This window comes from Boleophthalmus pectinirostris, unplaced genomic scaffold (assembly GCF_026225935.1).
Source record: "Boleophthalmus pectinirostris isolate CB_2022bp ecotype Guang Dong unplaced genomic scaffold, ASM2622593v1 HiC_scaffold_3, whole genome shotgun sequence".
In the NCBI taxonomy this organism is placed as follows: domain Eukaryota; kingdom Metazoa; phylum Chordata; class Actinopteri; order Gobiiformes; family Gobiidae; genus Boleophthalmus; species Boleophthalmus pectinirostris.
In genome coordinates, this window is record NW_026571299.1 from 30212128 (window position 1) to 30235805 (window position 23678).

Genomic DNA, 23678 nt, shown 5'->3' on the forward strand with positions numbered 1-23678 from the left:
CTGCTCATAAAGGAAGTCTATGGTCTGACATTTTACACAATATTGTTACAACCCATGAGTGTTGCAATAACTGTGATGACTCTGAGGCTAGACTTTTTATAGTTATTTCCATACATTTTCAGTGGTAAGGTAGTAGCTATAGCATCTTAAAAATATAGGCCCTTTATCAACTATTTCCCGCTGACAATTTGGAAAACTAAATAAGAGAAATAATTTGCTTTTACAGAAATGGCATTGCCTATAAATTACACAACAACACACCCGGCTATTTAAGTCTCTTTAAGAACTAATCCAATCACTTATTTCTTCCTTGTTCCCTCTTTAAATTCAATAACGGTAAAGAATGTTATTAAAGGGCAGTCCTGTGTTGTGAAAGGGGAACTCTGGCTCTTTGATCTTTCCGAGAAATATTTCGCCAGTATCAAAACCAGTAGCAACTTTAATAGATGAATGGGGAAATTTTTTGACACACCTCTTTCAGCACACAGCAATCAGAGCCATGCCAGGATATATAAAATTTTAACTAGAGAAAAAGCCTGGAAACTACCATTTACCACAGAACAATGAAATTACTTTATTTGAATATTATCTATGTAAGTTTGTTTCTCAAATGTGTTGGCAGTATTAATATTTTTTAGCTGTACTGAAAATATAAAAGTGACTAAAATGCCTACACTATTAAATATTATATTCACACACTCTTCTATACATACAAAGAATGCTTGGTGAAATCATACTTATCCAATACCATTTATATTCATTCCATATGCTATTCTGTTCTGTTATTGTCTGGTGAATTATGTTATTGTTTTTGCAAAGCAATATTTGCATAAAAATACACCTGGATTTGTTATAATGATCATATATATTTGTAACAAAAGGTAAAATAAATAAATAAAACCGTCTTTGTTGTTGTAACATTTATTATTTCATGTTTAGCCCTTGAAAGATCAGTAACTTGTACACTGCTGCCACCTGGTGTCAGAATCCCAAGTTGACGGTACAATATATAATATTTATTTAATATTGAAAAATTAATTATAAAAGTAAATGTCACCTCCTACACACTTCTTTCCTATAATATTGTCTAAATGTTTTGATTTATAATAAGTATTATTATTAATAGACTATTGCATTATATAATTGCAGTGAGATAGAGTTAAGAATGTTATTTTCTGTCTATTTTTATATAAGCAAATATAATGGTAAAAACTATTATAAATACCCCATAATTATCGATTCAAGAAATATACCAACAATCAAAATGAAAAACGTCTTGGTACTGTCTCTTTAAGATGTGACGTCACCTCTCGCCGCCCAACCACGGCGCGTAAACTCAAGTCTGTTGTTGTTAGCCGCTACAGCTAACGACAACGAACTCCAAACTTTTACACTTAACATTTTATTTATATGTTCATGTGAATATACACCTTGGCTCCGCTTTAGTACGGACTTTTCTGTCACTGGGTTTGGACTGTGATTACTGTAAAGATGACCTCTGCTCTGGTGAGTACAATATGCAAATGGTAACAATCGTATTTACACCGTTGTTACAGATAAAACTTACATCAAGCTTTCAGAAGTGTTTTTCTCATATAACTAGGTACCTTTTTTGTTGCTTTGTCTATAATGTTTCACAGTATGGCATTAAACTTCTCTGTCTCAAGCAATGTATGCCTATTGCCAAGACTGACTGAATAAAAGCAAGATAGACAATGCCACACAACGGAACATTAAAGGCAAAGCAGTAATATTTACATGGAGGCAAGAAAGTGGTGCCACTTTAACTTGTTGTGCGGTGAAATGTCTCATTATAGTCTGATATAAACTAATACTATGAACAGAATACTTGAGGTCTGCACGTCATACACCTTTGATACACCTGTAGTCATCTTGAAAATACGGCAGATGAAAACTTACTTTTATGGGTTTTGTATTTTTTTCTGTCATTGAACTTATAGATAAGTCAAAGTGAAAACAAGTAAACCTAACTTGTTATGTCTGAGGATTGGCAATCTGAATTTTTACTCTCATCTCACTACGATTTCCTCAACCAACTATTCTCATCCCCATATGCCTACTCTTATCTACAGTTACATCAGTACACCAAGTTAGATTTAATTTCATAGTTCCACCTTTTAGAGCTGTTGTAAATCTGTGTTCTGTTAAATAAGCATTCAAATATACTTTATGCCATGACATATAGGTTATTTTACCTTGCTACTTGCTCTGGTGTACCTTTAGGAATGCATTTGCCCCTGTCTAACATGACAATGTCTAGCCACTTAACAGAATGACACAATGAATACATTCCATTTATTGATATAAAAGTAGATATGTTTTTTTTTTTTTTATTGTTCAACCTGTGCAAAATATATAACAATGTTGCTCTTACGTTGAATGTTCTACCACCCAATAAGCTGGCACTGGCACTACTATGAAAACATTTATTTTATTAATAAAGTATGCATGTATTAGAAACACTTTAAACTGTGCAAAAATATACAAGAATTATGTAATTTATATTTGCAATATCTGTGAAGAAATCCTTAGTTTTCCACTCCAAATTTGTCAAATCTGTTCGTGATGATGCCTAGCTCTAGCTCCACAGTCCCCGCGGCCTCAGTGTGCAGCCTGTATCTGTCCGCCCCGCTGTAGATCGTGTCCGGGCTGCGGAGCTGCGGACCCCCGCCGACAAACGTGTGGGCCAGCTGCTCCTGCCAAGTACCGAGCGGCCTCCAGGTCTCACACTTGACCCGGTGATGTCCGGGGCTGGAGGGGACGTGGCAATAACCGTATCCAAACAGCTGGCAACGCCCAAACGAGTCCTGATGCCACACTTGGAAGTGGATCTTCGGCCAGCCCTGTAGTCCCTTAGTCGCGAAGTGGAGATCAATGGGATGGCTCCAATACGCCATTTCACCGATCTGAGGATTGTCCACTTGGGTCTGTCCCTCCTTCAGACCGGATAAAAGTCTCCATGCACCGCCCGTATGAACTCCCCACTTACAAAACAGGCTATTCTGCGGGAAACCACTGGCGCCTACGATTTGGCCGATGATGTGGAGTTCTGCCATGTTAAAACGCACCCAAAGACCAAAGTCTTTATTCAAATCTTACCACAAGTGGATTAGCATTAGCCGCTAGCTTCTTCGCGTCTCCTTGGCAACGGGAAATCGCGTTCTTCACATTACGCCCTCGTCTTGACCATAAAAGCCGATTTTGTACCCTTTGCTGTTAAACTGGCCTTGGGAAAGATGCAAAGCGTTAGTCCGGTTGGATTTAGTTATATGAAAATTCATCCAAAATTGTCGGAGTTGAATTTGTCGATTCGTTTAGCATTAGCTTTGTTAGCCTTGCAGTTCTACGTCAGGTTTCCTAGGCAACGCAGCTCGCGTTCTTCACGTTTTTCACGTCTCATGGCAAAGTAAAGGTTGTCCTGCTATTAAAAATATGATAGCAGAACAATACTATCATTTTAACGGGTTAGGTGAAATGTTTTCCTAGCTGGGTCTTACTTGATTCAGCAGGAGGGGGGAAATGAGGGATTCCCGGTTAACAGCTGCGCATGACGTACTTCCTTTACGGCATGGCTTTCCCGTGAAAATAGACTTAATGAAATAACTTGAAAATAGTAATTGCCTCGATATTAGAGGAACACATAAAAAAAATTAATAATAATAAAATAATAATGTAAATAAATAATAATAAATAAATAATAAATAAAATACATATTTGCTATCCATTTGGCTTAAGTGAAAAATATGGCCACTTCTTCAAGGTGACCTTATAGCTTACTGTATGCATAAATAATTTCATAATAGGAATTATTTCAAATATTTTCTAACTATTACACATTTCCGTGTATTTTATAAACTAATGTCTGCAAAATCATAACTTAATTTTGTTTTCTACAGTCTGATCCCACCCTGGAGAGGCATTTTAGGGGCCACAGGGACACAGTGGCAAGTGTGGACTTCAGTGCAACTATGAAACAGATTGGTAAAGTTTCAGGTTTTTTTTTTTTCTTGTGTCAGATGTAGTGTATCTCTCTTTTTTATTTATGGACTATTACTCACAGTCTATAAATGTTTTTACTCTTCCAGCCACAGGTTCTTCTGACTCCTGTGTAATGATATGGAACATGAAGCCTCAGAGTCGAGCCTATCGTTTTGATGGACACAAAGACGCTGTAACATCAGTGCAGTTTTCTCCATCGGGACATCTTGTAGCTTCTGCTTCTCGAGATAAGAGTGTACGAATATGGGTGCCCAGCCTGTAGGTGTTCAATGATCTTTGATTAATTAACTGATTGATTAATTAACAAATGTATCTTAAGCCAAAACTCCTAAATATGAGAAAAACCTTCTACTTTGTTATTTTTTTAAATTCACTATTGTCAACACTGACAATTCAACTATGCTAATAACATTACTATAGAGTAGTAATGAACAAAGTTCAGACAATGCAAGAATTATTTCATGGCCAAGTTGACACTAAAAAAAAAAAAAAAAAATTATCAAACTATATTACTTTAGTTATAAATTAGAACTCCCAAGTTTTTAGGTGAACTGTGTAAATCTAGATAAGTGAATAAATATTGGTAAGATAAAAAATGTATTATTGCATTTAATTGAATTTATTTATTATTATCCTTCCAATTTTTGTCATGCATGCAATGTAACCCATTAAAAGCAGGACTATTACATGTTGGATTGATGTGATGTTGGACAGTAACAGAATAAATATGTTTGTATCTATGTTTTCAGGAAAGCTGAGTCAACGGTGTTCAAAGCTCACACGGCCACAGTGCGGAGTGTGAGTTTTTCTGGAGATGGACAGAATCTGGTCACAGCTTCAGATGACAAAACAGTCAAAGTTTGGACGGTGCATCGACAGAAGTTTCTTTTCTCTCTAAATCAACACATCAACTGGGTCCGCTGTGCCAGGTAGTAATATTTTATATAGTACTGATTGTCAGCTCAGTAATCACTACCGCATAATGTAGATTATTTGAGTAAAAAATTAAATATTATTAATTATTACATATTGGTACACTTTTAAAAAATAATGAAATATTTTGTAGGTTTTCTCCAGATGACCGTTTGATTGTGTCAACCAGTGATGATAAAACCATTAAGTTATGGGACAAAAACAGTAGAGAATGCATTCACTCCTTTTATGAATATGCTGGGTAAGTTAACTACAGTGGTTTAAATATGTTTTATGTTTTATAGAAATTATTGATTTGATTTCTGTGTATTTTTTGTCTCAAAGATATTCAAACCATGTAGACTTCCATCCAAGTGGCACATGTATCGCTGCTGCTAGTACTGACAACTCTGTGAAAGTCTGGGACATCAGGTCTCATAAGATGCTACAACATTATCAAGGTACGGCACTTTGAATACAGTACAAACATTAATACATATGGCATTGTGTTTAAGTCTAAGTTACATCTGCGGTATCAGACTTTAGTCTTGCAAAAGAGTAAATTTTGGTCTTCCCCTTTGCTTATATTATCAAACCAGAACCAGAACCAAACCTTTGCAGTGGCATGTTTCTGCCACCAGAGGGAACCAGAGCATTCCAAATGGTTACTCCATACTGCAACCAAACATACTCCATTATTTTAGCGTGATGATGGGTGACCGTAAATGAATAGACTCTCATCAGTGTTTCCCACTGGTTTACGTGAAACTATGGGGGTGCAGCCAATCCTTATTTGAAGTTTACATTTTTAGGGGGTTATACTGGTATATGATTTATTTCCTCTACCAAACAAAGATTAAAGTTCCTTCTAGTTCTTTTTCTTTTTTTTTTGTTAGATAATGCCATACATCTTACTTCATATATTTGATGTCTTCTGTTTGTATATCAAATTAGAAAGTACTAAACATAAAGAAAAAAATCTGAATGAGATGGTGTGTCTAAACTTTGGACTGTACTCTATTTATGATAATGTACTGCATGAGTTTTAAAAATACATTTATTGGTATTTATTGTTTTAGAATGCATTACAGGGGAAATACTATTGTCATGACAAGTTTTATTGACCATAATTATGTAAATATTTTTTGCGAGTAAACCTTTGTAGATAAATGTGTATGTTTTGTCTTCCCTAGTGCACAGTGGTGTAGTCAACAGTCTGTCGTTCCATCCAAACGGTAACTTCCTTATAACTGCGTCTAGTGACTCCACATTGAAGATCCTGGACCTGCTGGAGGGAAAACTGCTCTACACGCTTCATGGACATCAGGTAAAACAACAAACACCAAAAGTCTATACAATTTCAATATATAGTTGTGTTTTTCATTAAGAGATACAGGAGTTATTTTAAAACAAGGAATGACCATTTACTATTATTCAATCAATCAATCAATCTTTATTTATAGAGCCCTGTACAACACACAAGGTGACCAAAGTGCTTTCCATTAAAATCAGCACAGTATAAAATGCATGTAATATAAAAAGCAAAAACATTAAACAAAGAAATAAAACAAATTATGCAAAGTGTCACTGCGTTACTGAGTGTTGAAAGTTAATCTGAATACATAAGTTTTGAGCCTGGATTTAAACAGGCCAAAGAGAACAGAGAAATTATTAAAATGCTGAAATATTTGTGATGAAGCAAACTCAATATTGATATAGATAAAAACTGCCAAAAGTAGATTTCAGTAACGATGTGAGATGCGGGTCTGCCAATATAATTATCAATGGTAGCTTTAATTCATTTTAATTTATAGTTGATTTTAAATATACATGTATCATTCTCCATAAGTTCTCCATTAAGTTCCGTAAGTACATTTTAACTCCAAATGCTGGTTTTATTTTGATGCATCTAAATTGCTATTGTACTATGAAGTTTGCCTAATCATTTACCATGCGCATGCCCTCATACAAACATGTGTACTGTTGTGGCACAGTTGAGATCCAATGGCACAGCCCCAGTCAGTAGTTTTTGAACATTTTTGATATCCAAGCCTGACCTCCTGCTCCTGTGTTTCAGAGCTGTGAACTGAATGTGGGAGCGTGTTTGACATCTTCTTTCATTGTTTGAGAAGTGTGCGTGTGTGTGCGTATGTGTGTGTGTAAAGTGTGTGTAAAGTGAGCATAGACACCTCTCCGTGATGTGGTGTATTTTAGGACTTGCAGGAGAGCGGGCGGCCCACTCGCGATGACTCATCTTGGGGTTGTTGGAAGGAAACTCTGCCTCTGTTTTTTTTTTTCCTGGATCTTCTTTTTGTTCTGTCTGTGTCCAGCTTTAGTTCACTCTGTCCACATATGTCCTTGGTCTGTTCAAAAACGGATTGCATTTATTGCTTTTTTCGTTAAGTAACCCTTAATACATAAACTGACCTCTAACCTTCAAGATTCTTATACAACTTAGAATTAGAACAGTTTTATTATGTCACATTAAGCTAAAAGTTTTAGTGTTTTAGTGCTCAAAAATACCTTGAAAACCTGTATTCTCATTGTCATCGTTCCGATGAAAATTTATGTCATTACCTGCTTATCTCCATGGTGCTAAAGACCTTTATAATGTGGAATATTCTAGGTAAAGAAATAACATCACTATTGGTTCAAGTGGATGGGAAATCTCCATTAGAAAAATTACATAGAGCACTTTTAAGTGGATATGAGAACAATACAAGACATTGAACTACCCATTACAATCCTCCCAGTCTTTTCTAAGGTTACAATTTAAAGAAACACTAATTCTAAAGCCCTTATTTATTTCAGTAGAGTTATGGTTTCATGCTATAGTCCAGAGGTGCTCTTTGACTTATGTCACTTTTTCCCCCGTTTTTGTCAATACATTGCCAATGCTAATCCTCTTCTCCAAACCAGATGCTTCTATTCATGTTTTCTTAAATAACCTGTATTTTGCAAAACTGACTTTTACTTTTAGTCACTTTATAAAATTCTCTCCTCCTCAAAAACATACATGCAGTTATTTAGTTTCATTCACACATGTTTGAGTAAGCCTAGTCTACATCTCCAAAGCTCAAAATGCTCTGTCCCATCTTGTGATGTCATGAAGTGGTAGTGTTCAAGTTAAAATTTTACCTTTTGTTTAGTAGAAATTGACAATTCCATAGTTGAAATGTGAAGCACTTCCTGTATTTCCACATGACATCACAAGTTGGAACACAGTGTTTTCTGTTTGACATAAGAAATCAGACTAAATATGCAGGGTTTCTGTTTAAATGTGTGAATAAAACTAAACAAAACTCCAGGTATGATTTTAATGAGGAAACTACATTATAACATGAAAATGGAGTAATATGGGCCCATAACATTCAGACTTTGGAAGGAAGAAATTTCACTAGTTCATTTAACCCTAATCCATATTGAAAGCAATTTTTATTTGTTTAGTATTAGGCAAAACACTGAATCGTGATCAGCTGTTTTGTCATATTGCTCAGCGCTACACCAAGACATGTTTGTTTCATGGCAGCCATCTACAACATAAAAGACCCTCTTCTTTTTAAAATACACACTTCTTCCCTCCTCCTCCATTGTTTCTCCCTTTTGTATTGTTCTCACTGTGACTGTGCCAATCTGCTGTCAGGCTCGTATAGTGTTAATTGTCTCGGTGGAAACATACGTGGAGATGAGAGACCCCCATCTGCTGTGCGTGGGTCCCAGGTTCAGCTCTCCTGTAGACACTTGTATGTGCTGTGTGGAGGGCTCCTCATCTAGTTTAATTGGTCTCCTGGCTCCCATGAAAGAGCACATGCATTCTACTGTTTCATGTGGGACTTTTGGACTGTCAAAATACTAGTCATTTACTCATACTTTACTGATAAGAGATGCTCCTTACTGTAAACAACATGAGTGTCTTAATTTAAGTGCAGTTAGCTCCTCTTCAGACAAATATAACGCTGTGACTTACAGGGCTGAACTGAAGAAGCCATTTGGGTGAGTGGCGAAACATACTGACAACAACAACAACTTTCATTTTGTGATGGAACCTACCAGGACAACTAAGAGATTATACAGACAATTTACTCAGCAACATATAATTATCTATGTCAGAGTTTGAATTTGGATAAAAGATTATTTGACTATTTAAACATGTATAAAAGAAGCACCGACCCTTTTAAAAAAGCCAAGTAAAATTTTTCATTAGTTCTGCATTTGGGCTGAACACTTTTGGCAAAATATCTAATAGCATTTTTGTCTGAGAAGCGTTACAGTTGTGATTTGATGCTATTTATGTTTTAATAGTAGAATTTTAAACACGTATAGAGGCAATGGCATTTGAGAAAAGACTGAATTATGAAGTAAACTAAAAGAAGAATGAATCCCATTTTATTGCAGAGGAAATGATGTTACTGAAATACCAGCAGTCTTTGCGATGTGCTAATTACAATTTAGTTCTGATTGTGGTATATTTTGCACCCTGCTTTAGTTGAGTCTGCATACATTTCTTAGCTATGGGTTATCTTGCAGCATTTGATTACAAGATTGTAGTTTACCAGTCGTTGAACAGTCTAACTCTAAACTTGTGCAATACCAATGGAAAAAAAAACCCAAAAGACCCTCCTCTGAAATCCTTCCTCACTCCGAACATTAATTTTGAAAGTTGTAATCACGATCACCTCCAGACACTTGCATAACACTTTAGTTGTCTTTTACGGCTTCATGCGGAGAAGTAAAGTGGCCCTCCCTGTTTTTAAGTCAATTTGTCTCTCTCCTCCTCACCCTGTCGCTCTAAACTCTCCCCCTCTCTTTCTGTCCCTCTCTCCCTCCTTCTATCACCCCTTCCTTGCACCCTCAGTCTCCTACTCTCTTCTCTCTTTCCCTCTTACTCTCTCTCCTCTTCTCACCCCTATTGCTCCCTCTTTCTTCCCCCTCTTCTCATCTCTCCTGCTTCCTCTCCTCTTTTGTCTTCTCTTTCTGTACCTTCTCTCTCTTTCTTCCATTCCCTTCTCTCTTCCTCTTCTCTCCTTCTTCCTTCCCCCCTCTCTTATCCCATCCCATCCCTCTCTCACTCTCACCCCTTATCTCTTTCCTCCTTTCTCTCTCCCTCCCCCTTTCTCTTTTTCTCTCACACTCTTTCTCTCTCTTTCTCCCTCTCTCTCACACACAAACACACACATGCTCTCTCTCTCTCTCTCTCTCTCTCACTCTTTCCCCCTCCTCTTCTCGCGTCTCTCCCTCGCTCGCATTTGCAGCGGTACAGTGGCAGCAGCAGCAGGCTTTAGTCAGAGCAGAACACTCTGTCTGTCAGGCCAGCCGCTCGTTGCCATGGTGACGCTGTCTGCTGCTCTCAGGTGCTTCTGGGAAACCGCTCGGCACCAAACCAAGACCGTCTACACTGCCCTGCCAACCACTTTTATTTACCACGTTTTTATTTTTAACATTTTAGCTACGTGTGAACTCAGTTGATCTCTGGAGCTGAAGTTTGCGTTTGTTAATCCTGGTACTTTTTTTTATAACTACACTTTAATTAGATTTAATAAAACATGAAAAAAGACTCATAATGAACATCCATTAAAAATGACTCCGGCGATGTTATAATGTTTCCTCATCACAAACATACCTGCAGTTGTGTTTTGTTTCATTCACACATGTTTAACGCACAAACCCTGCACAATTATACTGCATTTTTCTCTCAAACTGAAAACATTATTGCACCTTGTGATTTCATGTGGTAATATAGGTCCTAATACAATCCCTGTATGTTTTTGATGATGTAACAACAACTCTATAAAATTGCTTAACATAAGACTTTTTATAAATGATTTATTACCATTAATCCTGATTTAAACTGAGACTCTTTTAGTACTAGACATAATAGTCACAGCACGAGAAATGCCATTATCTAGAAGCAAATTTAAAAACCACAGCAATGCACAAGATGCCAACTTTAAAGTGCACTATAGAAGCCATGTTTTTGTTTTTTGTGACTTTTTTTAAGAATGATTTGGTCTGTAGGTTTTATTGGATGGAATAGGGTAGCGTGAAATAAGGGAGAAGCGGAGGGAGGGCCATCAGGAAATTGTTGGAGTAGCAAACACAAAACGTTTAGGTTGGTATATGAGACTAGGCCACTTGATAAATGGGCAGCACAGCCTGTTGCTTTTAGAAAATATTAATTGTTATTTTTTACCTTTTTATAGTTTTTGTAGTTATTAGTGGCTATTTTATTAAAACATCTTGTCCTGTAACTTAATCCCTATTGTAACACAAGGTCAAAATATGGCTGACCATTATAGAGAGAATTTACCAAGATTTAGCTGCTCTGTGTTCATCAACCCAAACGTTGGTCCCTGTGTTTAACTGTGGATTTTTCAAACACAGAATTTCCATGTGCATGTGTCATCCTCAATACGCACAATTCACTTATTATGTTTTTGTATAATAATAACAGTTGTGTAACATTTCAATTAATAGTTCTACTTGTTTCTTCAGGGTCCTGTAACCTGTGTGGCATTCTCCAAAAATGGCGAGTACTTTGCTTCTGGAGGCAATGACGAGCAGGTGACTAAAACTGCAGTATTCTTTTCTTCATTTAAACCTGATGGATAATGGATTTGATGGGCATAATCCTTGTCATACTCTTAACTGAACTCTGTGTATGTTCTCAGCTGCTGGTGTGGAAGACAAACTTTGACGCAATTGAGTTTATGGACAGCAGGGGGCAGCAGCTCAGGAGCGGCTCTGGACCTGAAGCTCCACGTGCTCACATCACAGTCAGCTCAGAGCCACAGAGCCAGGTACTCACACAAGACACACTAGGGTTGTCCAACAAAAAGTACAACAAAATCAGATAATCAATACTAAAACTAATATAAAAACTAGGCACTCATTTTAGCAAATGGTCATGCTGCTAAAAAACACATTAAAAGGATTTGTTCTTTTCTGAACAGTTTTAGTCATTAGTCATTTTGAGCTGTATGAGTAAGATCTCATGTTAACATAAAGAAAACATTCTATTACGTTCTTATTATTAACATTTTATCACTAAAAAGGAGCATGTTTTATCTTCATTGTGATATTGTAATCAGTATCCACCTAGAAAGTGTATTGGCAGACAAAAATAAGTAATAAAAAGTAGTCAGACAACTTCATGTTATCTTCATCTACTTGCAACTTGTAAGAAAGAGCCATGTGAGTCACTGTATGACTGAGAGCTGATTGGCTGTGCATGAGTAGTCTGCATTGTTTCACTCTTTCATCTGAAAAATCTGTCCTAAAGCTGTGATGAGCCAAAGGGTTTGTGAAAGCTAGATCCATGTTAATAACTACTTCCTCTTTTCATGGTTTGAAAATCAGGTACCTCAGTTTTAAGATTATACAGTGTTTTCATTAGAGAGTTAAGGGAATGTTAAGGTTAAGGTACAGTTTATTGTCTCTGTAAGGAAATTTATCTTCGACATTTGACCCAGTATTTCACCCAGTAGTAATATCCATGATGATTTTAGTTTTTAAATGATAATTCCTTTATTTATCAAACCAGAAAATGTTAAAACTTGTCCCTAGTTTGCTCAGTTAAAGGAGCACAGAACTATAAAATATTGCAATGTCATCTGAAGCCCAGCAATTTCAAGTTTTATATCCTCCAAGAACAGCCAATCCTTCTCTCCTCCTCCAGTCGATCAATGCTTTACTCTTAAAAAAATCTTGTTTAACGTTTGCTATTTACTATGTGTCCCTTTTTCTTTTGGTTTCCAGTATGTAGGCTTTAGTCTTCACAGTTTTAGCCTTCACAGTTGTACCCACTTTCCCTGTTGCATTTTGCAGCCGCGATCGATTCAGTTTCGACAAAGTAGAATTTCGAGCCCACTGGGAGTTCCCCTTTTGGTACCCCTTCTATCTGCCAAGGACACACTATACGTTTTATCCTAATCAATGTTGATCCCGTAGTTATTGCAATATATGGCGAGATATTCTTTAAATTCTAGGTATTTGGTAAATTGTACAAATGCATGTACAAATTATTTTGGGACAGTATCTAGGGCTGCAACTAATGCTTATTTTGCTAATTAATTAATCTAGCGATTATTATTCTGATTAATTCATTAGTTGTGTAGATTACAAAAGACCAGTGAATATGAAATTTTTACTAACTTTGATCCAGCTGAAACTAAAATTACGCAGTTTAAAGCCATTCGAAAGCAGTATGGTTACAGACAAAATATTGTCTGAGAGAAAAACGTCTTCTCTTCACATTTTGTATGAAGAGAAGACAATTAGGACTGTTAGAACAAATAATGATTATTTGAATACTAAATTAATTTATCTCAAAAAATGATTTGTTTCTAGATAATTATAAGAAATAATGATCTTATTTCAGCCCTAAATGTATCCTTGATAACTTTTATTGCCTTACTAAGTAGCTCCTCTTGTACTATCCAAGAAAACATACTAGAAATAAGAATGTTTTCAGCAACTTGAATGAACTGAGACTAACCTAAAAGGCGTACAATGGTGTTGCAATTACAGATGTTGAATAATTGAAGGCTGTTGTCGGCTGCAGTGGAGTGGAGCAGAGCGTCAGATTTCAAACCCTCGACTTGTCCAGTGTTAGTTACATTTACAAGGGCACAGCCAAGGTCTTCCCAGGATCCGCTTTCACCCATTGATTTTTTTCTGTTTCAAGATCCACCCACGGCCACTTTAGATAACTCAATCACTATGGGGAAAGAGGAGAGGGCTCACAGCTAATTGTGAATATTGAATATGGTAAAATGTTGCTGTACATGGGAAAGTAAGGTCAAAATAAAGAGCAAATGACAGAAAAAAACAATACAATTAAGAGGCCTCAACTATTCAAACTACATTTAACCTGAAACAACAAAAAATATGAAAGTAAAATGATACAAATAAATGAATGTTTTGTCTGTAATAATAATTGCAAAAAAAGAATCCAAATAGATTTGAAAAAGGCAAGGCAAGTTTATTTGTATAGCACAGTTCATACACAAAGTAATTCAAAGTGCTTTACAGAATAAGAAATACATTAAAATCACAATACAAACAAATCAAAACATAAATAATCATCATAAAAGATAAAAAGAGAGAGATTAAATGAGAGAGAAGACTGCAGAATGAAAACCACAGCTAAACAGAACTGTTTTGGGTCTTGATTTGAACAGCGTCAAAGTAGAGGCCTGTCTCATATTTTCAGGACTGTCAGACTGTTCCAGGTTTTAGCTGCATGAATCTGAAACACTGACTCCCAGTGTTTAGTCCTGACTCTGGGCACCAGCAGGCCAGTCCCTGAGGTCCTCAGAGTGCGAGATGGTTCATATGGCACTAACCTGTCAGAGATGTACTGTGGTGCTTGGCCATGGAAAGACTTGTACACAAACAGAGCTGCTTTAAAGTCTATTCTCTGAGCCACAAGGGAAGTGAAAATATTCACATTTAACACTTTTCTGATGAATGATATAGGGATTTCTCAGTAAAATATTTATTGTGATATTTTGTAAATGCTAAAAAAAATGTGAATATACTACTTTTTCTTTAAAAAATGCCTTGCCAAGCCTTTGGTACTGTCATGAACCAAAGAGTTAAGATTTTAAAAGTGCTTATCGTGTAAATTGGACTGAAACAGAGCAAATAATTATTGTATATGTAGTTCCCTCTGTAAATGTTAGCTATTGTTGCACCATAACAATAAATCTAAGCAAAGACACTTGAGACACTTATTGTTACGTTCCCAGAATGATACAATTAAAATTTCAAGATGCTGATTCTGATCATTTTCGGCCTGTTTGATAATCAATAGATACATGTATTGATACATACATACATACATAGACATATTTTTATTGCAGTCTGTGGTCAAAAACAAACACAAAAACTATAAAACTCTTTAGAGAAGGAACACACCTTTACTTTTCACCATATTTTCAAAGCTGCTGTAAATTAGACTGTAGTGGCATTATTGTATTAAGTGCTCAATGTTATTTAATTACCCCTCTGGGATAAATAAAGTTTTTATAGATTGATGTATATGTTTATTAAACAAACTGAGCAACATGCACAGCTAATGGACTGAAGCTGAACCACTGAAGTGGTAAAATAATTGAAACATTACATGATTCCATAAAATATAGGTTAAGTAACTGTTAATTCGTTCTCCAAATTACATATATATATTTTTTACCACCCTTGAAAGTTAAGTGCCACTATTATTAGCCTGGAGTATAAAGCGTTTGGTCTGCCTTAAACAGCTGCTAATGCCTCAGACGGACACTTAGAGCTGTTTTTCTGATTCTCTGATAAGGCGCCATTATTCCCTCCCACAGCCCTGAAACCATGTTGTAAATAGATTTTAATAGCCTCTCCACTCAACAGGCGCTATCCCAGACACGCTTAAAGGCCTAATTAGAAAATGGGCAGCCAAACCATGCATAGAGATGATTTCTTTCAAAAATCTCTTAGTTAAAACCAGCTTTTTCAGTTTCAGTTCCAGTACCAGTATCTGCTACTACCTGATAGTAACTGATACTGGGTGCTTTCCTTAAAGAGGGGGTATTGTGCAAAATTGACCTTCTGGAGCTTTTAATCATGTTGTAAAGAGCACCTATCATTACATATCTCATCATTTGTCACACACAGTTTAGTGTTTTGTTATTTGATTCTATAGAAATCTGCAATATTTTTCAGTCTTTTTTGATATTCTTGTGATTTTATTTTTTCCTCATAAGCAGCCATATTTGTGTTGATATGACCATGTGTGTTCCTAACTGGCCAATCACATCCATCTGAACTCAGGGAGATGCACCAGATTGACCAGACTCACATCTTTATAAAGTATTGCAGAAGTGTGTATTCTGGATCCCGGGCAACCATGAATAAGTGAATATACTGCACATCTCAAATAGAAATAGACCTAGTTTGTTTCTTTACAAGCCCCTTAAGGCTGGTGCCAGTATTTGTTGAGTCACAGTTAATTTCCAATAAGTGTGGATAGTGACCTGAATACTTACTGCGACAGGTCATTTAGTTTCTTCCTGTATTAAATTAAATCAAAATCTGACTTTATCCCAAAAACATAACCTTAACCTCAGCAAATCACCCAATCACAGTGCACTTTTGCTTTTCCATCAAAAACAGGCAGCAGTTGTTTAATCTTTTCACCTTTGCCGTTTCGTGGAAGTCAGTTTGCAGCTTACAACCGTTTCCACAATATTTTTTTTATTCAAGAACTTCCCATTTAGTGATTTTAGTTTGTATCTCATCAAAATGACTGAAAAGCAAAGCTAATCAAATGTGCATGCGGTGTCTTTGATTTCTCTCTTTGGGCTGTATTAAATGGTCTTTTTAACTGCCAAATGTTTTTAGTCATTTAGTTAAAAGAAATCATTATTTAAACTTCTGGTTCCATGGAGATGTTACTGCTTTACTTAAAAATTCAATGCTATACTGTGGAACATTCTATCTCTGTAGAAACGACAGCAACATCAGATCTGTGGAGATGCGATCAGGCTCAACTAAGAATTAATGCTTTTTCAAAATGTTTTAAAAACATTAACATTGATAATTAAATGATTGCAAGATATATTAATGTTGTGTTTGATGCCAAACCGTGGAACATTCCTGATAAAACAATAATCTCAATCTCAACACAAATGTGATGGAGCCTGCTACCCCAACTCAGCATGAAAAGTAGTACTATTTGTAGTGTACCTTTAACCAGAAATGTTAATAATACTGTACTCTATATTGTTGTTATTTTATCATATAGAATTCTGGTCAACTTTATAATTAGTGAAGTAAAATATGGCAGATTTTTAATTCTGTCCGTAAAAGTAAGAGTTCAATTCAAAATCCTCAAACTGAAATATTTATTTCTGTTAAAGTTGTGAGCTGCTTTTTTTGACCTAGTATATCCATATCCATGTTCCATAGTAGTGAAAGCTTTGTCTTCACAGCCATTTGTCACGTTTGAATAATCATTTGTCAGATGTGTCACTTAAACGAATACTCTGCACCTGGAAGTCTCCTCTCCCAGATTCTCTCTTTCATGTATAATTGAATCATTCATAATTTATTATTAATACAGTCCCTTTCATCCCTCATAATGTGTGCTGAGTCTTACACACGTGTCGATGGAACGCAGGCACAAAAAATGACACTATTTCCTCTATGTGCGCATAGAGTCATAGAAATTGTATTTACTTTATTATAGTTTGATAAGAAATGTGAAGAAGCAAATATGACAATTATGCAACGCTATCAGCCTGGACAACTACTGAAAACCACATATCATTGTATCTTAAAATCTGACCTTTGTTCATGTTCACCTGTACTGATCTGATCTTCTTTTGTCAGACCAAGGCTAGCACACTATCACACAGTCACACTGGTCTTACATGGTGATATATGAGAGCCACTCTAATTACAGAAGTTAGCTTTAAGGTGTAAGAACACCATAAATTGTGCAAAAATGTCATTTTATCTTTGACTTCTGCTTTTGTGACATTATTGACATTGCTTTCAAGTGTGCAATTCAGACTAAGCTAGGACTAAACAAGGACTAAACCAAATCTAAAGCAGGTTTATATCAGGACTAATCCAGGTACATGTATTTATTTTGTTGGACAGATAATCGCTGCAAACCAAATTACCCTTTGGGTATAAAAAAAGGCTAAACAAAGCAGGTCTAAAACTGGTCTGAAGTACATTTTGAAGTAGACGAAACCAGGTCTAAAATCATGTCTAAAACCAGGTCTAAAACACATCTTAAGCAGGACTAAACCAGGTCTAAAACCAGGTCTAAAACACATCTTAAGCAGGACTAAACCAGGTCTAAAACCAGGTCTAAAACACATCTTGAGCAGGACTTAAGCAGGTCTAAAGCAGTCTAAATCACATCTTGAGCAGGTCTAAAGCAGTCTAAATGATATCTTGAGCAGCAGGACTGAAGCAGGTCTTGAGCTCCATAGCCCCCCTCTCTGCAGCCCCTCCTCCTCTTGTCTGGAGCCTCACATCTGGGTCTGTGCTCACGTGTGCCGACAGACGAGCTGCACACTCTGCACATGACACAACTGCACATCCTCCTCTCTCTGCCTTTAGTCTTATTTATACACAAGATTATATTAGAGCTATCTGCTAGACCTGAACGCTTACATACTCAATAAGATTTCAGTTGGTTTGTTGAATATCTTTTAATCCATACCATTTGCTTATAGTTAAAACAGTAGTACATGTTATCTAATATATCAAACCCATATGAGCAAACTCAAATTGTCATGATGCACTTATAGGCAACATTACTACAGAGAAGCTTGCAAAATAGTGCTGTTTTTGAGCCTGTCCCAACCCCAAATGAACCACAGTGATTTGCTGTTAGGATTCAAAACTACATTATGAATTTAAAATTTCTGGAAGACATTTCCCCATTCAAATGATATACTATTTTGTTGTAAATTTGTTAATCACTGTGGCAACGGTCCTTGATTTTCATCATTCTGAAAGCCATGGATAGGAATAATTGTTTCCATTACTCACCAACCAATGGGAGTGACTATTGCAGCACATTGTATATGGGCATATGATGACAGAACACAGCTAACATTTCTTACAATAATATAACCAGTTGAATGAATTAAAGTTGTTTATTTGTACCATCTGCACCCTTTAAAGGTCTCATATTACACAAAATGAATTGTTGTGAGTTGTAAGCCATGTTCTAATGCTTTTACCTCATCAAAAACATACCTGGAGTTGTGTTTCATTTCATTTATACATGTTTGATTCAACCTTTATTATTAGTCTGTATACATCTCCAAAGCTCAGAAAGATGTTTCACCTTGTAATGTCATGTAGTGGTAGTTCTCAAGTTAACAGTTGAGAGTGGAGAAGTGGAGTGGAAGAGAAAAAGAGATTAAATATGCAGGGTTTGCGTGTGTGAATGAAATAAAACTTCAGGTATGTTTGTGATGAGGAAACAACATTATAACATAGTTCAGAAAATAGCATAATATAATAGCACAGATATAGCGTTCCCTATGCACTCTATCTTTTTTTTATTTTTTTATTATAATCTATTAAATACCTTTTATTTCTATTGGATGATTGAACCACTGTCCACAAATATACAAAAGATTACATTATAGCCCATGTAATTCAAACATTTACACTTATTTCTTATGTGTATGTATGTATGACAAGTGTTTTTTTGTGCCAGTCCTTGCAGATGATAGTGTTTGACAGTGGGGACAAAGGGAGCAGGGGGTGTGACAGTGCATGGAGGAGAAGATACCGATGAAGTCAAAGACGCCTCATGGTCTAGTGGAGCGAGAGAGCATCGTTAAACACAGAGAGGGGAGAGAGAGAGAGGGGCACGGACACTGTGGTATAGAACTGTGATTGTCAATTTTAGTACAGAAAGAAATTTTAAATATATTTGGCTTTCTAGGTAACATTTTAGAGAATTTTTAGATGAGCTTCACAAATGGGGGTTAAAGTTGCAGAGTGTAACTTTTCAACGAGAGGGTATGCTATCTACTTGTCTCTATGGAGATGTTGTACTTGGAAATGTATCTAACCTGCATTTATTCAATTACAAGTGTTTTTATAGCTCAAAAATAACTTGGATAAAATGCATTCTTACTACGAGTGGGGTCGCCTTTACATAGATCTGAATTGCAGATCTATGATGGGGTTGTAATGCCTCTGTGTACACACTCAAATTACATCTCCATGGAGACGATCAGGTTGCATATCATCCACCCAAAAAAAAGTTACACAGTGCACCTCACAGCAAGAAAGTCCTGGCTGGGTCCCAAACAGATTGTACAACTTGTATCAAAATAAATAATTTACAAGAACTAATCAATTACTGACCCAAGATAAGACAACCTGACATGAACTTGATTACATCTAAAGCGGGACAAACTTATAGAACAAAACCTTGTCTATCCCAGGTACAACCAAGACTAAACCAGAACTAAACCCGGTCTAAATCTGGACCAAAACCTGGACTATAGCGAACTGTAATGTCAACCAGAACTAATTCAAAACATCAGCATGACTAAACCAGGCCCAAGTGTGAAACATGAATAAAACTGTCTTTAAACTGGATAAAACTAAACTCTTCATATCACTACTAGCCCATATGATACTGTTTGAAAATCACTGCTCGAAATAGATCATATAGATTCAGCTCAATGGATACAATGAGCCTGAATAGATACAGATTAGAAAGGAGAGGAAGGAGAGACTTAAGTGGCATTAGTGAATGGTTGAATCCGCTCCACTTCTTCTGTTCAGTCTGAGCTACAGCCTTGTCCACAAGTGTAAATCAGAGCCAGTGTACTTCACAGCCTTCATTCATCACTGCGCATTACAAGCACTTTTAATTAATTAAATGCTTTGCTCCCATTAAAGACCGGGCTATGGATGCCAATAGCTCACTGTATATTCTCCCCTTTGTTATATTCTGACATGCGTCTTTCTGTAGGATTTAATTACAAATGAAAATTTAGAATGAAGTGAGAATTTCCTAATGGTGTGCAGCCTGTATGATTGTTTACAGGGCCTGTATTATGTTTTTTCTGATCTGTTATAATGCTGATATCTGACAACAGTAATATACCTGGTGTTTTGCTTTGTTTCATTCACGCATGTTTAACAAACAAACCCTGCATGTATATGCTCTCTCAAACAGAAAACACTCTGGAGTACTTCCTGTATTACCACATGACATTACAAGATATGGTTTTGATAATATAACAACATTATAGCATGGATGAAAACTCACAACAGTCAGTTTTGTGTAATATAGGACCTTTGAACAACTTGGATCCATCTCTATGAAATATCAATTCTTCCATATTGTACCAGTGAACCTAATTTATTATGAAATGCTTTTCAGCAATTTATTTGTATTTTTCAGTTGTTTACCTATGTTATGATTTCAGATGTGTTACTAAAGTCAAATTCAAAATGAGCTTTTCATTTTCAGAAAATCTTTCACCTCTTGCAACTTAAATCTGACTTTTGTAAATTAGTACTAATTTGAGTATGTTGAAGAGTAGAGTTCTCATTAATTGAGTATGCTGTTGAGTATGCTGAGTATGTATAAAAGCAGCCATGACAGCCTTGGCATTAGAAGTAGGAGTAGTTGTAGTAGTAGTAGTAGGCGTTTTTACACATAACAGAGCCAAGAACCATATCCCAATATTCCCCTTATAACAGTGGTTCTCAAACTTTGCTTTCACACCAAGATAATATTTGGCTTTCCGAGTACCGGCAGATCTAACCAGACAAGGGCTGAAATAGAGCTAATTGAAACAGGTCTAAAATGAAAATAAACCATGGATAGGGTAGTTCTACATTGTGATTAAGCCAAAGGAGGACTAATGTATTAATGAATTTGTCTATACATTTAAGAAATACTCTGCAGAACACTTTGAGTATCACCAGAGGCAGTACATGTACCTCCGTTTGTGAAGCACTACCCTATAATATTTGATTAGTAGTACTGGTAGTGATGGTAGTAGGAGTAGTTAGTAATATTACAGAAATAAAGATAGTATTTGAGCATGCAGTATATGTTGAATATCAGTGGCCAACTGGCAGTTCCAGTTTTGATGTGATGTGTGTACAAATAGTAGCCAGTGGTATTACCTGTGTACAGAAGTAAAGTAGTAGTATTTTAGCCTACAGGATACAGTGTTCATTGGAGGCCAGCTGTTTCTGTGTAGTAGACTTGATAAATGTGTGTGCAGTCTGCAGCAGCGTGTATTGACAGATCACAGACTCAGGACAGAGGTTTAATTTGAGCCCGAGGAGAGTTTCCACTGTTGGTTTTTCCGCTCCAGGTGATGCATCAGAGCTGTGTGCGGCTGCAGAATGACAGCTACGAGGGGTTGGCTCCTTCAACACATGAACTAGAACAATAGGTGTACAATGTCTACTGAATAAAAATGTGTGAAAACAATGTAATGCATTTAGTAGGGCTTCCATGATTAAAGAAGCCCTACTAAAAGATATATTGTATAAGCAGCTCTAGAGGTCAAAATAAGTCAGAGTTGTGCATCATTTTGTTGTCCGATAATCAGGAAGTGCACAGTTCGCATATTAGCCGTTGTTAGTTTTACTGTGATGACAAAACTCCACTCTGGTCTGTGTAAATTGTGAAAACCCCTTATAAATGTATTGGGGTGAATAATTAAGATACTTTGACTGCATAAGGACAATCATGTATGTCCCTGATTTGCTAATCCATCCGTCAGTCATGCCTACAAAAAATACATTTTAATCAAAAGACTAAAACTAAATTAAACTCTCTTCTCAAAATGACCACTGCTCTAAACAAATCTAAATTCATATCATTCCTGTTTGTTTTTCCCTGATGTGTTGACATCTTCTGTGTTGCATAAAATGGTAATAAGGAGCATTCTATAGCACTTAGGCCCAGACTGTGAGGAATCCCTGCTAATTTAATCACAGCTCTCTCTCTCCCTGTGTCTGTGCTGGGCGAGACAGCAGACGATGGCTCATGTATCGGCCTCATTTAGAAGCTGAACACTTTGGCATGATTCTTCTGTGAGTTGTTGTGTTTCCACAGACCTGATACAGACAGGTTTAACACGTGGAAATGCAGTTCATGACAGTACAGTAAGTGTGTTTGAGTCATGCAGACAGAGCGATGGAGGGACATGGTCACTGTGCTTCATGTGGAGATGTCTCACTAGATTATTCACAGACTGACTGAAGAACTTGGTTAGATGGTAAAGATATTTTATTTTAAAGGGCCCATATAACACTATTTTCTAATCTCTGTTATAATGTTGTTTCCTCATTAAAAACATACATGGAATAGTTTCTTTGTTTCATACAAACAAGTGCTCCACTGTTTTTTTAAACTTCATATACATTCATATACATTCACTAGAGTCATTTGAATGCCAATCTTTACTGAACAAAATGTAAAGGGTAGTCGTAAACTACCATTTCATGACTTGACAAGATGGAGTATTTCAAGCTTTGGATAAACTAATAATAAAGGATTTCTCAAACATTTGTGAATGAAACAAAACAGAACTCCAACTTTTGACAAAGTAACAACATTCCAAAACTCAAGAATCCATTTTGTGTAACATGTTTGATTTAGGGGTGGCATTTTTTGTTTTATTTTTGTAATGATATTCAGAAGAGTCTGTTATTGCAATTTATCAAAAATGTGCTTAAACATGCCTGTAAATGTCCTGTGTAAAAGTATCTCATAAAACATAAATAGACTGTAAAATGAACCAAAAGAGAAATACAGAAGACAACATTATGTCACATTATTTGCTTATTTTATATGGCAAGTTTATTTATTTATTTATTCTTAAAATGCTTATTTTTCTAGACAGTATTCTTCAAAGGAATAATTAATGTATCAGTAGAGAAAGCCACTTACAGTACGTTTACTTTTGTCCTTGTTTTAATCCTGTCAGACCTGAGTTTAGCCCTTATGAACACTTGGTTTGGTCCTGTTTAGTCCTGGTTTAGTCCAGGCTTAGTTTCATTCTAATTTAGTTCCAGTTTTGATGCGGTATGTGTGCAAGTATTGACCCACGACTACAGCAATATGTCAGATATACGCTATATATAGAACTTCACAAGCTTCTCAAAGCATTTTACAGTAGTCTTTTACTAATTTCTTCCTCATTCATTCTCTGGTAGTGAGCCAGCTTTGCCCAGACTGAGCGACACGG

At 36.2% G+C, this 23678-nt stretch overlaps 2 protein-coding genes across 2 annotated transcripts in view; one reads left to right on the forward strand and one right to left on the reverse strand.

Moving 5' to 3' along the window:
- Positions 1 to 1325: 1325 nt before the first annotated feature.
- poc1a (POC1 centriolar protein A) overlaps positions 1326 to 23678 on the forward strand; it is a 42339-nt gene continuing 19986 nt past the window's right edge. The window contains exons 1-9 of the mRNA XM_020933863.2: positions 1326 to 1506; positions 3918 to 4002; positions 4107 to 4278; positions 4770 to 4949; positions 5087 to 5194; positions 5278 to 5393; positions 6126 to 6259; positions 11425 to 11493; positions 11601 to 11729. Of these exons, the coding sequence (XP_020789522.2) occupies positions 1492 to 1506; positions 3918 to 4002; positions 4107 to 4278; positions 4770 to 4949; positions 5087 to 5194; positions 5278 to 5393; positions 6126 to 6259; positions 11425 to 11493; positions 11601 to 11729 (1008 nt within the window). The 5' untranslated portion in view covers positions 1326 to 1491. The remainder of the gene's footprint in view (positions 1507 to 3917; positions 4003 to 4106; positions 4279 to 4769; positions 4950 to 5086; positions 5195 to 5277; positions 5394 to 6125; positions 6260 to 11424; positions 11494 to 11600; positions 11730 to 23678) is intronic.
- On the reverse strand, positions 2371 to 3560 carry b9d2 (B9 domain containing 2). The gene has a single exon (XM_020933886.2). The coding sequence runs from the start codon at positions 3075 to 3077 to the stop codon at positions 2550 to 2552; it is 528 nt and encodes a 175-aa protein (XP_020789545.1). The 5' UTR covers positions 3078 to 3560; the 3' UTR covers positions 2371 to 2549.

Excerpts from the sequence above, each read along its gene's own strand:
- b9d2 (XM_020933886.2), bottom strand. The coding sequence starts at position 3,077 with ATGGCAGAACTCCACATCATCGGCCAAATCGTAGGCGCCAGTGGTTTC.